General features: G+C 41.7%; 1 protein-coding gene across 1 annotated transcript; it reads left to right on the top strand.

Annotated features, from left to right (window-relative positions):
- The first annotated feature begins 113 nt into the window (after nt 1–113).
- Nucleotides 114–7,309, top strand: gabrg1 (gamma-aminobutyric acid type A receptor subunit gamma1). Its single transcript, XM_079573289.1, has 9 exons — nt 114–337; nt 1,258–1,418; nt 1,488–1,555; nt 1,640–1,860; nt 2,054–2,136; nt 4,084–4,221; nt 4,719–4,871; nt 5,155–5,354; nt 6,649–7,309. Exons 1-9 carry the CDS (start codon nt 300–302, stop codon nt 6,925–6,927), a joined length of 1,341 nt encoding a protein of 446 aa, XP_079429415.1. The 5' UTR covers nt 114–299; the 3' UTR covers nt 6,928–7,309.
- Nucleotides 7,310–12,039: the final 4,730 nt, after the last annotated feature.

The raw sequence follows: 12,039 nt of genomic DNA, 5'->3' as shown, positions 1-12,039 counted from the left end.
ACTCCTCAGTGTGAGTGGACATGACATGACGGTGTCATTAGTGCCGCGCCTGTGGGCACAGTGTGTGCGCTGAGTGCTGGTGAAGGCAGTGAATAGAAGTGAACAGCAGCTAGGGGCAGAGTGGTTTGTGCTCCTCAGCGCCTGTGTGTGCCGCTACTGCAGAGAGAGCGCGCGCAGTGAGCGGCTCCCTCTCCTCTGCAGATCACCCCTGGCACGGCTGTGCGCCTTCATGTGCGTCTGCGTGCACTGGCCACTGAAACCGAAGCAGCTTCTGTGTTGACGGGCGCATCCAGCGGGACATGATGCTGTGGCGGCTCTTCGCTCTCCTGAGTCTATGGTAAGCTCAAGAACAGATTTAATAGGCTGTAATAAACAGTGTCTTTGTCAGTGCTGCAACGCGGGGAGCAAACCCCCTTTACTGAGCTCATTTTTCCCCCCACAGCGGGGCCTAAACCCGTTCAGCGTGAACAGGCGGGTCACACTCCCTTGTTCTTTAAACAAATCCTTGTTGGGAGCTGTGTCCGATACGTCGAGGTGTTCTTTTAGCTTACGCCAAGTCAATTGGACTGTGTCTTTTCTCTATTGGCTAATCCCGGAGCCACACTGCGTCTGCGGGGCCAGCTCCGCTCCGCTCTGCTCTCACAGCAGCTCACGTTAGCCAGGGAAATGACACCAATGTCTTTGATGTTAATAATGCGGATGTTTGTGTGAATGTGCACCTTTATTACCCTGATGTTTGCCTTTATGTGCTGCTGTGCTGCAGGTATCACACCATTCTAAACTGAACTGACCTTATGTTGTGTGAGACTTAAATACGTTCTCATTTCCCTTTGCTTGGTGTAATGTGAAATGTTTTAAGCAAGAAAAGGGGCATCTACATATTCTAAGTTAGGAATGTATTGTTCTTTGCCATTTAGCTTTTCATTTATCACAGTTTAGCAGCTGAGACACACTTGGTCCTGGCATGCCTCACGGTACGGCTATGTGACAGTCTTACTTGATAAATAATTAGTCAGTTAAACTGTGGTCTCCCCAGAGAACTGGGAAGTGGGAACCAGTGGGAAGACACTGTGCAGTGTTTGTATTGAGCAGGCTGGTAGCCTCCGCTCAGACTGCCTCCTCTGGTCACAAGGTGACTCTGTTTTTCATGAGCAGTTGTTTCTTTTAGCCCACGTCGCTCTGACCCCTTGAGCCCCCTTTGTTCCTGATGTGCTTCGTACAAACCTGTGATAGAGTATGTCCTTATGTGGCTTGCAGTGCAGCCTTTGGGTCCGGTAAAAAGGAGGATGAGGACTATGAAGATGTGCCTATTAACAAGACGTGGGTGTTATCACCTAAAGTCTACGAGAGCGACGTCACTCTGATTCTGAATAAACTTCTGCTCGGCTATGACAACAAACTGCGGCCAGACATCGGCGGTAAGTGCACCACGTCAGTAATGATAAAGCATATTTGACAGATGTGTAACAAACTGAGGTTTGTTTCAGTGAGGCCAACAGTGATTGAAACAGCCGTGTATGTGAACAGCATTGGGCCGGTGGATCCCATCAACATGGTGAGAACACTACACTTAACGTCAGGCTTCTTCTGTCCAGGTCTTCCTCATTACAAACACATTGACTGTGCTCTTGTTCTACAGGAATACACCATCGACATCTTCTTCGCCCAGACGTGGTACGACAGCCGGCTCAAGTTCAACAGCACCATGAAGCAGCTCATGCTCAACAGTAACATGGTGGGCAAGATCTGGATCCCCGACACATTCTTCAGGAACTCCCGTAAATCTGACGCCCACTGGATCACCACCCCAAACAGGCTGCTGCGGCTGTGGAGCAACGGGAGAGTCATGTACACCCTGAGGTGAGACTGTCCGCCACCCCTGCTGGCAAGAGCACATTTGTATGTCACTGAATGATACTTACATTTGTTTTTGTGCAGCTTAGTGTGCATATATATTTGTCTTTTTGTACCTTAATCAAATACCACCAAACCACCTCTAAAAAACTAATTCTAAAAAGCCCCTTTTTCTGTGTCACAATTCTGTTTTTATCAGGTTGACTATTAATGCAGAGTGCTACCTTAAGCTGCATAACTTTCCAATGGATGAGCACTCGTGTCCACTGGAGTTTTCAAGCTGTAGGTGCTCACGTATTTTCCCTTCGCACATTTTCTTCTTCCATATTTCTCAACGCCACATTTCAGACTCCGCGCTAGTGCCTTCCCCCGGGCTAAGTCTGTGTGTCCCGCTCATGACCATTGTGCTTGAGGTTGCCTTCTCTTTCTGGTCCCCTGCCAATGTATGCCCATTACCGCTGCAGAGAAGAGCCCGCCCAGCCCTCAATACTCTCTTTATGAATTATGAGCCTGCTCCAGTGTGATCTGTGCTGTCTGTGCCATTCCTCATCCGTCATCAGCCCCTGTGCTTTTAGACTCATGTCCTGCTGTTTCTTCACAGATACTCTCATGTAGAAAGTGCAGTCTCAGAAATTTACTCGATGAACATAAACCCAAGAAAAAAGTACTTTTGTTTTACTCAATAATCAATAATATGGGAACAGGGCTGCAAATGCATCCCCTGCGATCACTATAGTTGCTATTTTTGATCCCAAGACCATGTTTTTACGGTATTGTAAAGGTCTTATTTGGATACACGATACTCCACAAGCTACTGCATTTACTCATATATCATTTGGGTCTGGCAAAGCTGGTGTGATACTGTTAGTGGAAGTAACAACTTCTGACCCAAATGCAATTGGGTCAACTCAGAAAGCCTCTCTTAACCAAGCCTATAGTACTACATCCATTCATAAGTCACCATGCATGCAATACTTTTCATTTTGATGTCGTGTATTGGAGTCACGTATTTACTCAACCACGTCAACTGACCTTTTGGCAGAGCTTCAATGATAAACACAAGGTGTTTGTTGAAGTACATATGACACATTAGACTGATTTTGTACTAAAACATAGTAATAACTTTGAAAATGTACCCAGCTTTCTTTATTTTGACATTTTTTGTAATGTTTACAGTTTCACTTCCTTATTGTACACTGACAGGAAGTGACATAAATAGAGGAAAACAATTCTAAACTGTTGCTGTGCCGACCATGTAATGTCAAAAGGAAATGAGTGAGTCAAACTTTAGCCCTGTCTATGTCAGCAGCTCAAAAATTCAAACAAAAATCACTTTTTTGCCCAAGATTTGTTAATTAAAATTGCTGCTTCGCTGAAATTTAATGATACTTATTACTTACAACAAAATCCATCCAAATAAGTCCTATTTTAGCGTTAAAAGCGTTAAAACCTGGCATATGCACTTTAAAGCTACAATAAATAGAGCAAAATACAACATTCACTTTATTACAAGTGTATTATATTGTCCAAAAAAGAAATGAAGAAGGCTCGCCTCTCCTCAGACCTGACCTGGGACAGGGGCATAACCAGCTTGTTTCCATGGAAATGTTGCTGCTTTGCTTTAACTTGTTAGCTAAACTTTAGGTCTAAATAAATAAGGTCCTCATCGCTGGCATGTTTGCTCTATAATCTGCGTGTTGATAGAATGCACTCTGTCATTCTATCGCTCGATGGTCATGCTGTCTTTTTTTCATCCACCAACGGAAAAAGGACTTGTCCGTGCTTGACCTGCCGCTCTCAGCAACTCATTGATTCAACGTGAATCTAGACTGTAATGTTCTGAAGTGAAATTTATGAGACTGCAGTGGTCAGTTACATTATCAGTGCTGTTTTAGGGGCTGTTTACACCCATTTAGCCGGAAAGACTTTTGATTCAGTCGCGGATTGGCTCTTTGTTTGCATCAATTTGGCGATGGGGTGTTTGTTGTGTTTTCCCAGCTGATGTTCAGTGTAAACAGGCCCTAATTCAAATGCGGTGATCGCGGCACGCTGGCAGATGTCAGCTCCCTTCGACTGTAACAGTGAACTTTCAGTGGCTTCAGGAAGCTTTTCAGACCCTCTTTAAATCAGTTCATTTCCTAATACCGTAGAATCAAGAGAGGGATTGACTACTTCCTGATGCCACTGTAAGAAATGCATTGTCTCAGACCTCCCTCTGCGTTCCCACAGACGGTTACCCCAGGAATGAGATCATGTACCGGTGGCAGCGGCGAGCGGTGGAGGTGGCCGACCAGCGCTACTGGAGGCTGTACCAGTTCGCTTTTGTCGGGCTGAGGAACTCTTCTGATGTGGCGCACACTCAGTCAGGTGACCATGCTCCAACGTCGTTTCCTCATCCATCCCAAAATCCATGTTCCACGATCCAGGTTTTTGTTTCATTCTACCCTCCAAACACTGCTGCTTCTTTAGGTGAGTGGCCCTGTCCTCAGCCAGTCACAAGGCGTATTACAAACCCCCCCAAAAAACCTCTCTGCTACAATAAAATGTCTTTACAATCAAGAGCCTACACAAGCACCTCGACGAGGAAGTGTTTTTTTTTCTTTCCCGAAGCCTTAACACTTAAAATGTGATTTATTTTTCTAACAAGGTTATGATATGTGACCTTGAATGTGAGCAGATATACTAACACCTAGTGCCCGTGGGTTTCAAAAGCATTCTTGCGTTGCCGTAGAAAACAAGCAAAGGTCATTACACAGAGTAGACCATTATCTTTTGCTCGGTTTCCCCGCAGCCTGACAGCTCGAGCTTCTCCTATCTTTGACATCCAGAGTGTTTTTACAACGGTCTATTTTTCTTCCCGATAGGCGAGTACGTGATCATGACCATCTTCTTCGACCTGAGCCGGAGAATGGGGTACTTCACCATCCAGACGTACATCCCCTGCAGCATGATCGTGGTGCTGTCCTGGGTCTCCTTCTGGATCAACAAGGATGCCGTCCCCGCGCGCACGTCGCTGGGTGGGTGGCACTTGCCTGTACAGATAGTGGGTCACGGCGCTAAGTTTAGAACCACTGCCCGAATCTTTTTCCTTGGCTGGCCTGAATGGAAACAATATTGCAGGCCAAGGGCTGAGTGCAAGACTGTTGTACGTCTCAAGATTTTCTATACAAAGTAGGCTATTTTAAGAATGTCTCGGATGGTCGGATGAACTCGTGCACTTGCTCCACATATAGAGGCAGCCTATACTTTGAAGAATTGATGCTATTTTACAACCTGTTTTGATGTCGTTTCAAATCCCAGGCATCACCACGGTGCTCACCATGACAACGCTCAGCACCATCTCCAGGAAGTCTCTGCCCAAAGTCTCCTATGTCACCGCCATGGACTTGTTCGTGTCGGTGTGTTTCATCTTCACCTTCGCCGCGCTCATGGAGTATGGCACGCTGCACTACTTCACCAGCAACCGGCAGAGCAAGAAGGCCAAAGCCAGCAACGCACAGGTCAGCATGTGGTCGCCATGGTCTAGCTTACCACCATCAAGTATGGTATGAATGGAAAATGCACAATTGTAGAGTGTCTTTCTGTAAAAGCATCTGTAAAAGCGCAATATACATCGCGTTCCAAATTATTATGCAAATTGTATTTCAGTGTCATAAAAGTTTAAAAAAAAAGTTTTTCAATGAAACTCATGGATGTAGTTGTGTCTCAGGGCTCTTTGAATCACTGACATCAATCTCAGACGCCTGTGATGATTAGTTGTCAGGTGAGTCCAGTTGAGGGATAAACTATTTTCATTTTCAAGCAATATAGGAAAGAAAAAGGATCTCTCTGCTGATGAAAAAGGTGAAATAGTTGAATGCCGTGATCTACGTATGCAAACCCTCAATATTTCATGAAAGATCAATCATAATCATTGTACTGTTGTAAGAGATTTCTGGCTGATTCAGAGCACACACAGTTTTGTGCAGATAAAGGCACAATGAGGACGGTTTCTGCTAGACAAATACATCAGATGAATAGAACAGCTGCTACAAAGCAGCAAACAGGTATTTGAAGCTGCTGGTGCCTCTGGAGTCTCCCAAACAGGTGTAGGACCCTCCAGAGGCTGCAGCTGTGCATAAAGGATGGAAGAATTTTGAAGGTGCTATCACAGATATATAACCTGACCTGTTTAGATGTTTTTTGATTGAAATAGCTTTTGATTTCAGTAAATATGACCTCCTAATTCTGCAAATTCAACAAATGACCATTTTCAGTTAAATACAACCTTTTAAATGTATTGAAACTATGAGTTGCATAATAATTTGAAACAGTAGATTTTGAGTTGTTTATTATATTTATTTTTTCATAAAATCACTGGGAGGTTTTTTCAATCACATTCTTATTATCCTCTAACAGTTAAAGGCTTGAAAATTATGCTGACTGTCATTTGAGTTCATAATTTAGAAAATGCATAATGATTTGGAACGCGGTGTAAGCCTAATGCATTATTTGTTCGGATGTTTTGCTGATGTTCTACTGGAGGCTCGGGGCATGACCCAAAGTTCAATTAGGAGCAATTTTGTGAAACTGCACCAATAATATGCTCATTATAACTTAAGGTCATGCCACGCGGGTCATAATGGGTCATCATATAGGTATAATTGATTTGCTCCTCCATTTACTGCTTTTCACCTCTACATTATTTTATTTATAACTACCTGTATTTGAATTGCCTCCTGAGGATAAATACTGGAGCTACTCTCTTCTCATCAGTCATGTGACATCTCATTCTGAACTGTCTCGTCTCAACAGAAGACCTCCAGCCTGGTGAACATTCGTCCTGGGACGTCTCTGCTGCAGATGAACAACATCCTGCCCTACCACGAGGAGGACGACTTTGCCTACGAATGCTTGGATGGGAAGGACTGCGCCAGTTTTTTCTGCTGCTTCGATGACTGCCGCTCGGGAAGGTGGCGCGAGAACAGGATGCACGTGAGGGTTTCCAAAATCGATTCCTACGCCCGCATTTTCTTCCCCACCGCTTTCGGTCTGTTTAATTTAGTGTATTGGATAGGCTACCTGTATCTATAAGGTATAACATGACGCCTTTGCTGGGAAATAGGTCATGTTTTGCCAGCCTTCTGTAGATTTTCCTACTGTCGGCAGTTTTGATGATTGGAATTTTGAAATTTATAGCAAAAGACAGGGTTTCAAAGTGTGAATAAAATCTTCTATAATTTAAGAAGACTTGTACAAAACGGATACATTATTTGACATACATGTTTCCCTTAACAAAAAAACTAGTACGTTTGTTTTGATATTCCACTAAACGTATAGGCCTACACATCACTGTGCAGCTGAAGGGTAAACTGGAAATATTTTTGGAGGTTTGTTGTCACTCATGCAGTATATGTCTAAGTATTTTCATGAAACTGACCTGTGAACATGTTTGTGCAAGCCCTCCGTCATTCAGGAATTTTTATTTTTTTAAATCCGATCTGAATTGATTTGAGCTTCGCCTTTCAAAGCTTCTTCAAGCTCAACTGAAAACAAACTTAGTGTGACCACTAACAAAACTGATATTAGTGCCAGGAGAAAGTATTTACTTCTTTCTCCTTGTAACTAATGTGAAGTGGCATATCTGACCACTTGACAAAGACTAACTTTATTAGGTTACATTAACTTTTCTCTATAGAATTAGCTCTAACTAAATCCCCATATGTTAAACCTGATCATTCATCATAGCAATGTGCATTGTCTCCACAGAAAAGAATGAAACATTTATGTTAAGTAAAAGTATTATGTCATCTTTTCCATATTATGTTGATTGAACATAATAATTTAAAGCAAATAAACTCAAAATGAATGAGTTGTATCCACTCAACATAAACCATTAGTCCTGTACTCAGCTGGCCTTGGATTTAAACCAAAGAATCCTTGTGTACTTTGTGCATGTTTCAAAAAAATGTCAAGCTGTTTTATCATTTTTCCAACACAAGCCAAGTTAGGTCCAACTCTTTGTATGTTGTTCAAACCAGAGGCAACGAATGTCACAAAAGCCGAATCTATGCAAACATTGGCATCAAGACAGAGGACTAAAGCATTATTATTTTTTGTACATAGTCGTAATGCATTTGACACGTACCAGCTATCTGTCCCAGCAGTCCAAATCAAGTAGTCAAATAATAATTATTACCGTATTTATTGCTTTTTTGACTTTGTCTTGGCTCATTAACAGAGCTGTGTCTACCTTTGAGGAGGGCCCTGTGCAAAATACACAGTCGCTCATGTATAAGTCATTTTTTAACAGATGCGAAAATGAACGAAGTAAATTTCTGTTGTATCACTGAGCAAAAATGGTTGGGGACCACTGCCCTATGGCGGATGTGAGACCTGCTTACAGCTAGGCAAACATGGACACTTTCCGTCATCCATTTCTGTCGTAAAATTCTGTCTTCTGTGGACGATTTAGTGAAAAGAAATGTAAATATAGAGTAGGAGTTTGAAAACATATATATATATCATTCTGATGTATACGCTTTTTTGCCCCTCATATTATTCTGTGTTTGCGCAGTGTAGTCGTATCACAGTGTTTGTCACATGTGTAAGTTCCATTCATGAAATCTATTGTCATTCTTTTCTTCTAGAGTATCTTTTTGGGGTTTATTAGAATAACGATCAAAACCTTATACCTTTAGACAGAGCTTATAATGGGCAAATGAATCTCAAATCACTAAATGAAATCAAAATAACAATAGACCTATGTAGCATACAGTGGCTTATGACGTAGTGAAAGGCTGTCTTGCATATGCCTGCTCCATTTAATAAGTTACATGATATGATATTAGCTCAATGCTGTCGCCACAGGTAAACTCAACAAGTGCAATTATATTTTTGTTTGTCATCGTGTTGAATTGGATTCCAACGGTCCGCATGTCTGGTTTGTCTTTGCTGTTTGCTCCTGAGTGTGTTTTATATTCAGAGTTTGGAAATGACGCCAAATGAATAAACACGTCTTTCTGTTGCGTTAGAGACATGAGCAGCCGACATTTATGTATTGTGTCCATCCGTTGTTTTCCATGTGTGTAAGAAAAGCCATTTGCTGCTGTGACTCCTGATTTGCCACACTGTGAGGAAATAAAAGCGGTAAGAAGCAGTGAGTAGTCCTATTTATCAGTGCTCTGTGTGTGTGTGTGTGTGTGTGTGTGTGTGTGTGTGTGTGTGTGTGTGTGTGTGTGTGTGTGTGTGTGTGTGTGTGTGTGTGCGCGCGTGCGCGTGCGCGTGTGTGTGCTTTATTTGTGTGTGGATATTGACTTCTAAATAGTATATTGTATATAGTATATTGTGAGAGCAACCGCCGCGCTGCCACTGTGTGTCAACCAGACCCGCAGCACCTTGGAGGTCGGGGAAACTGTAGCACTCGAAAGAGACCTGGCAGCGCCTACTGGGTTTGTCTCTGCTTCAGAGCGTGGTGTCCTGCACTGGTCAGCTCCTCTGGCCCCTCCTTCCTCTTCCTCCTGCAGCTCCGTCCTCCACAACAGTCTTTCACCATGTCCTTGTTTGTCCCTTTTTTGTTTCCTGTGGTTCCTCTTGTGACGCCTCTGCTGTGCTGCAGGTGTGGGGGCTCTTGGTGCTTCTTCAGTGTCTCAGAAGAAGACATTTATAGGTCTCAAATGGGTTTAGCTGATAAGCTAAAAGGAGTTTAAAGGTACACTGCGTTACATTGGTGGCCAGCTCGACAGAGAAAAGGCAGTTTTTGGATTAGGACCAATTGAAATTATATTTGGCTGCCTTTAGTAAACATCTCCATGGAGATGAGCCAGAGAGCGTCCCGCTCAGTAAAGTTACGGGCTGGTCTCAGCAGAGGCGAGCCGCAAACACAGCAAACACACATGTTTGTTTGTTCATGTATTGGGTCTTTTTCAACCATAAAAATGTCTGTAATGAAACAAATGCATGTTGTAGAGGTAGCACTTTATAATATGTAGATGAGTTCATGCATGATTTTCATGATACATTCATGCATTACTAAATCATGACATTTCAGGAACAAACATGATGTTGGTTCATGGATGAATTCATCCCTGAATTAAATGTCTAACTACTGTAATGAATGTACATGATAATCTTAATAATTCATCATGATCATGAGGATCACATAAGAATACCATGAATTCACTGAAACGGCAATGAAATGACAAAAAAATAACCAGTCATGATCATGAGGATCATACATGTGCATCATGACTCATGGCGGAAATCTACTTGCAAATTATGGACACAACGTATAATTTTATAAGATAAAATGTACGGCATTACTTTACTTTATTTGTTTATTTGAAGAGGACAGTGCACATTAATGAACACTCAGTACAGTTACTTTGTGTAATTGTGCCACATTTAGCCATGGGCTACTTTCCATCCGTAGTCCATGTACATTTAAGACAACAAATATTTAAAACAAACAAACATGGACATATAGTATTTACACTATTTACAACACATTATAAAAAGTTTCCTAATCTGTAGTAGTAAATGTTACAAGTGATCACATGATTGATTAGCTTTTGACCACAGTTTAAGCTCTTTTTTTTTTTTTTTTTTTTAAACACTGTAAAGGTGGACTCTTGAATAGTAATTGGAAAACTATTCCAGGTTCTGCACCCGTTCACAGATATTGTGTTTTGTCTGAATGGAACCTCACAGTCAACTCCAGTGGCTGATCTGGTTCTAAGCGTTCTGTCTTTTCTTTTAATGAATTCCTCCAAGCCATGGAGGGATTCATAGACAAGTTCATTCATGAACTTATCATTGCTAATCCTTAATACATCATGATTTCATTATGATTATGTCCCCTCAACTAAAGTGGCGCATTATTCTTAACTTTTTAACCTTTTATAGACCAGCTCTGGAGATCTTATTTGGTTATGCTGTATTTATAATCATTAGTAATAAAAGCGTTTACATCGTTTTTCTCACATAAAAATTCCAATTGAGGAAACAATCCAGAAATCCTTGCTTCTTCTTCAGGACTAAGATGGTCTCTAACTGCTTAAAACGTTTAGGGTAATGCACCACTGTAGGGGACATCATTTGCAAGTAGATTTCCACCATATGAGTCATGATGTTCATGCATGATCCTCATAATCATGGTTGGTTGATTATTTTATTGTCATTTCATTGCCGTTTTAGTGAATTCATGGTATTCTTATGTGAACCTCGTGATCATGATGAATTATTAATATTTTCATGTATATTCATTACAGTACGTTTAATTCATCCATGAACCAACATGTAATCATGTTTGTTCCTGAGAAGTCATGATTTAGTAATGTATGAATGTATCATGAAATCATGCATTAATTCATGCATAAGTTCATGAAAATCATGCATGAACTCATGTACCATTATTATAACGTGTTACCACGTTTTGTCAGAGATAAGGATAAAAAAAGCTGGGGCACTTTGTTGGTCTGACGAGCCTGACCACCAGATGGCGCCACATTACAGAGAAAGTCGACTTAGCTGATAAGACTTTCCAACTGTATGCGCCCAGTGCACTGAAATGACCGCGAAGCGTGCCTTGTCTGTCTATTTTATTTACGCAGTACGGAAGCAAGCATTTGTCTTGTCACTAAAGCAAACATTTATCTTGTCACAAGAGCAAACATTTGTCTTGTCCTCCAGCAAAAAGCATTTGCCGGACAATGCCATGAGTAATTGTTCAATGTTCCTGAGGTCTATAGCCTTGTCAGATGGAAATCATTTATTTTTATTTTTTTTGGTGTGTCACGCATGCTGAAAACAAATGTTGTTTATTTAAAGCACTTTTTTAAAGTTGTTTTGTTTGGCCTGAATGAACATGTCACCGTGAGGCATATAAGGCCCATACCTGATTTGATGAAGGAGAGGCAACGTTAACATTTGTATTTGTGGTCCAAACTTATCCATTACATTCCCTCACACAATTCAAACATAGGAATCAGACATAGGGCCTTTAACACGTTAAAGGAGGATGGACATGGGGGTCTGTAATAGCAATCAGACAGAGCTCCTGGTTCAAAACAAAGTCATCTTTATAAAAACACTGGAACCCTGTCAGGATCACCAAGACACTGCACAAATCTATTGAACAAATATTCATCCTTTCCATGTGGACTTTAATATCTGCATTGTTGACAGTGCATCACATTGGTGTTGATA

This window comes from Gobius niger, assembly GCF_951799975.1.
Source record: "Gobius niger genome assembly, chromosome: 16".
NCBI lineage: Eukaryota > Metazoa > Chordata > Actinopteri > Gobiiformes > Gobiidae > Gobius > Gobius niger.
The sequence above is the reverse complement of the archived record's forward strand: the minus strand, read 5'-3'. Positions and strand labels throughout refer to the sequence as shown.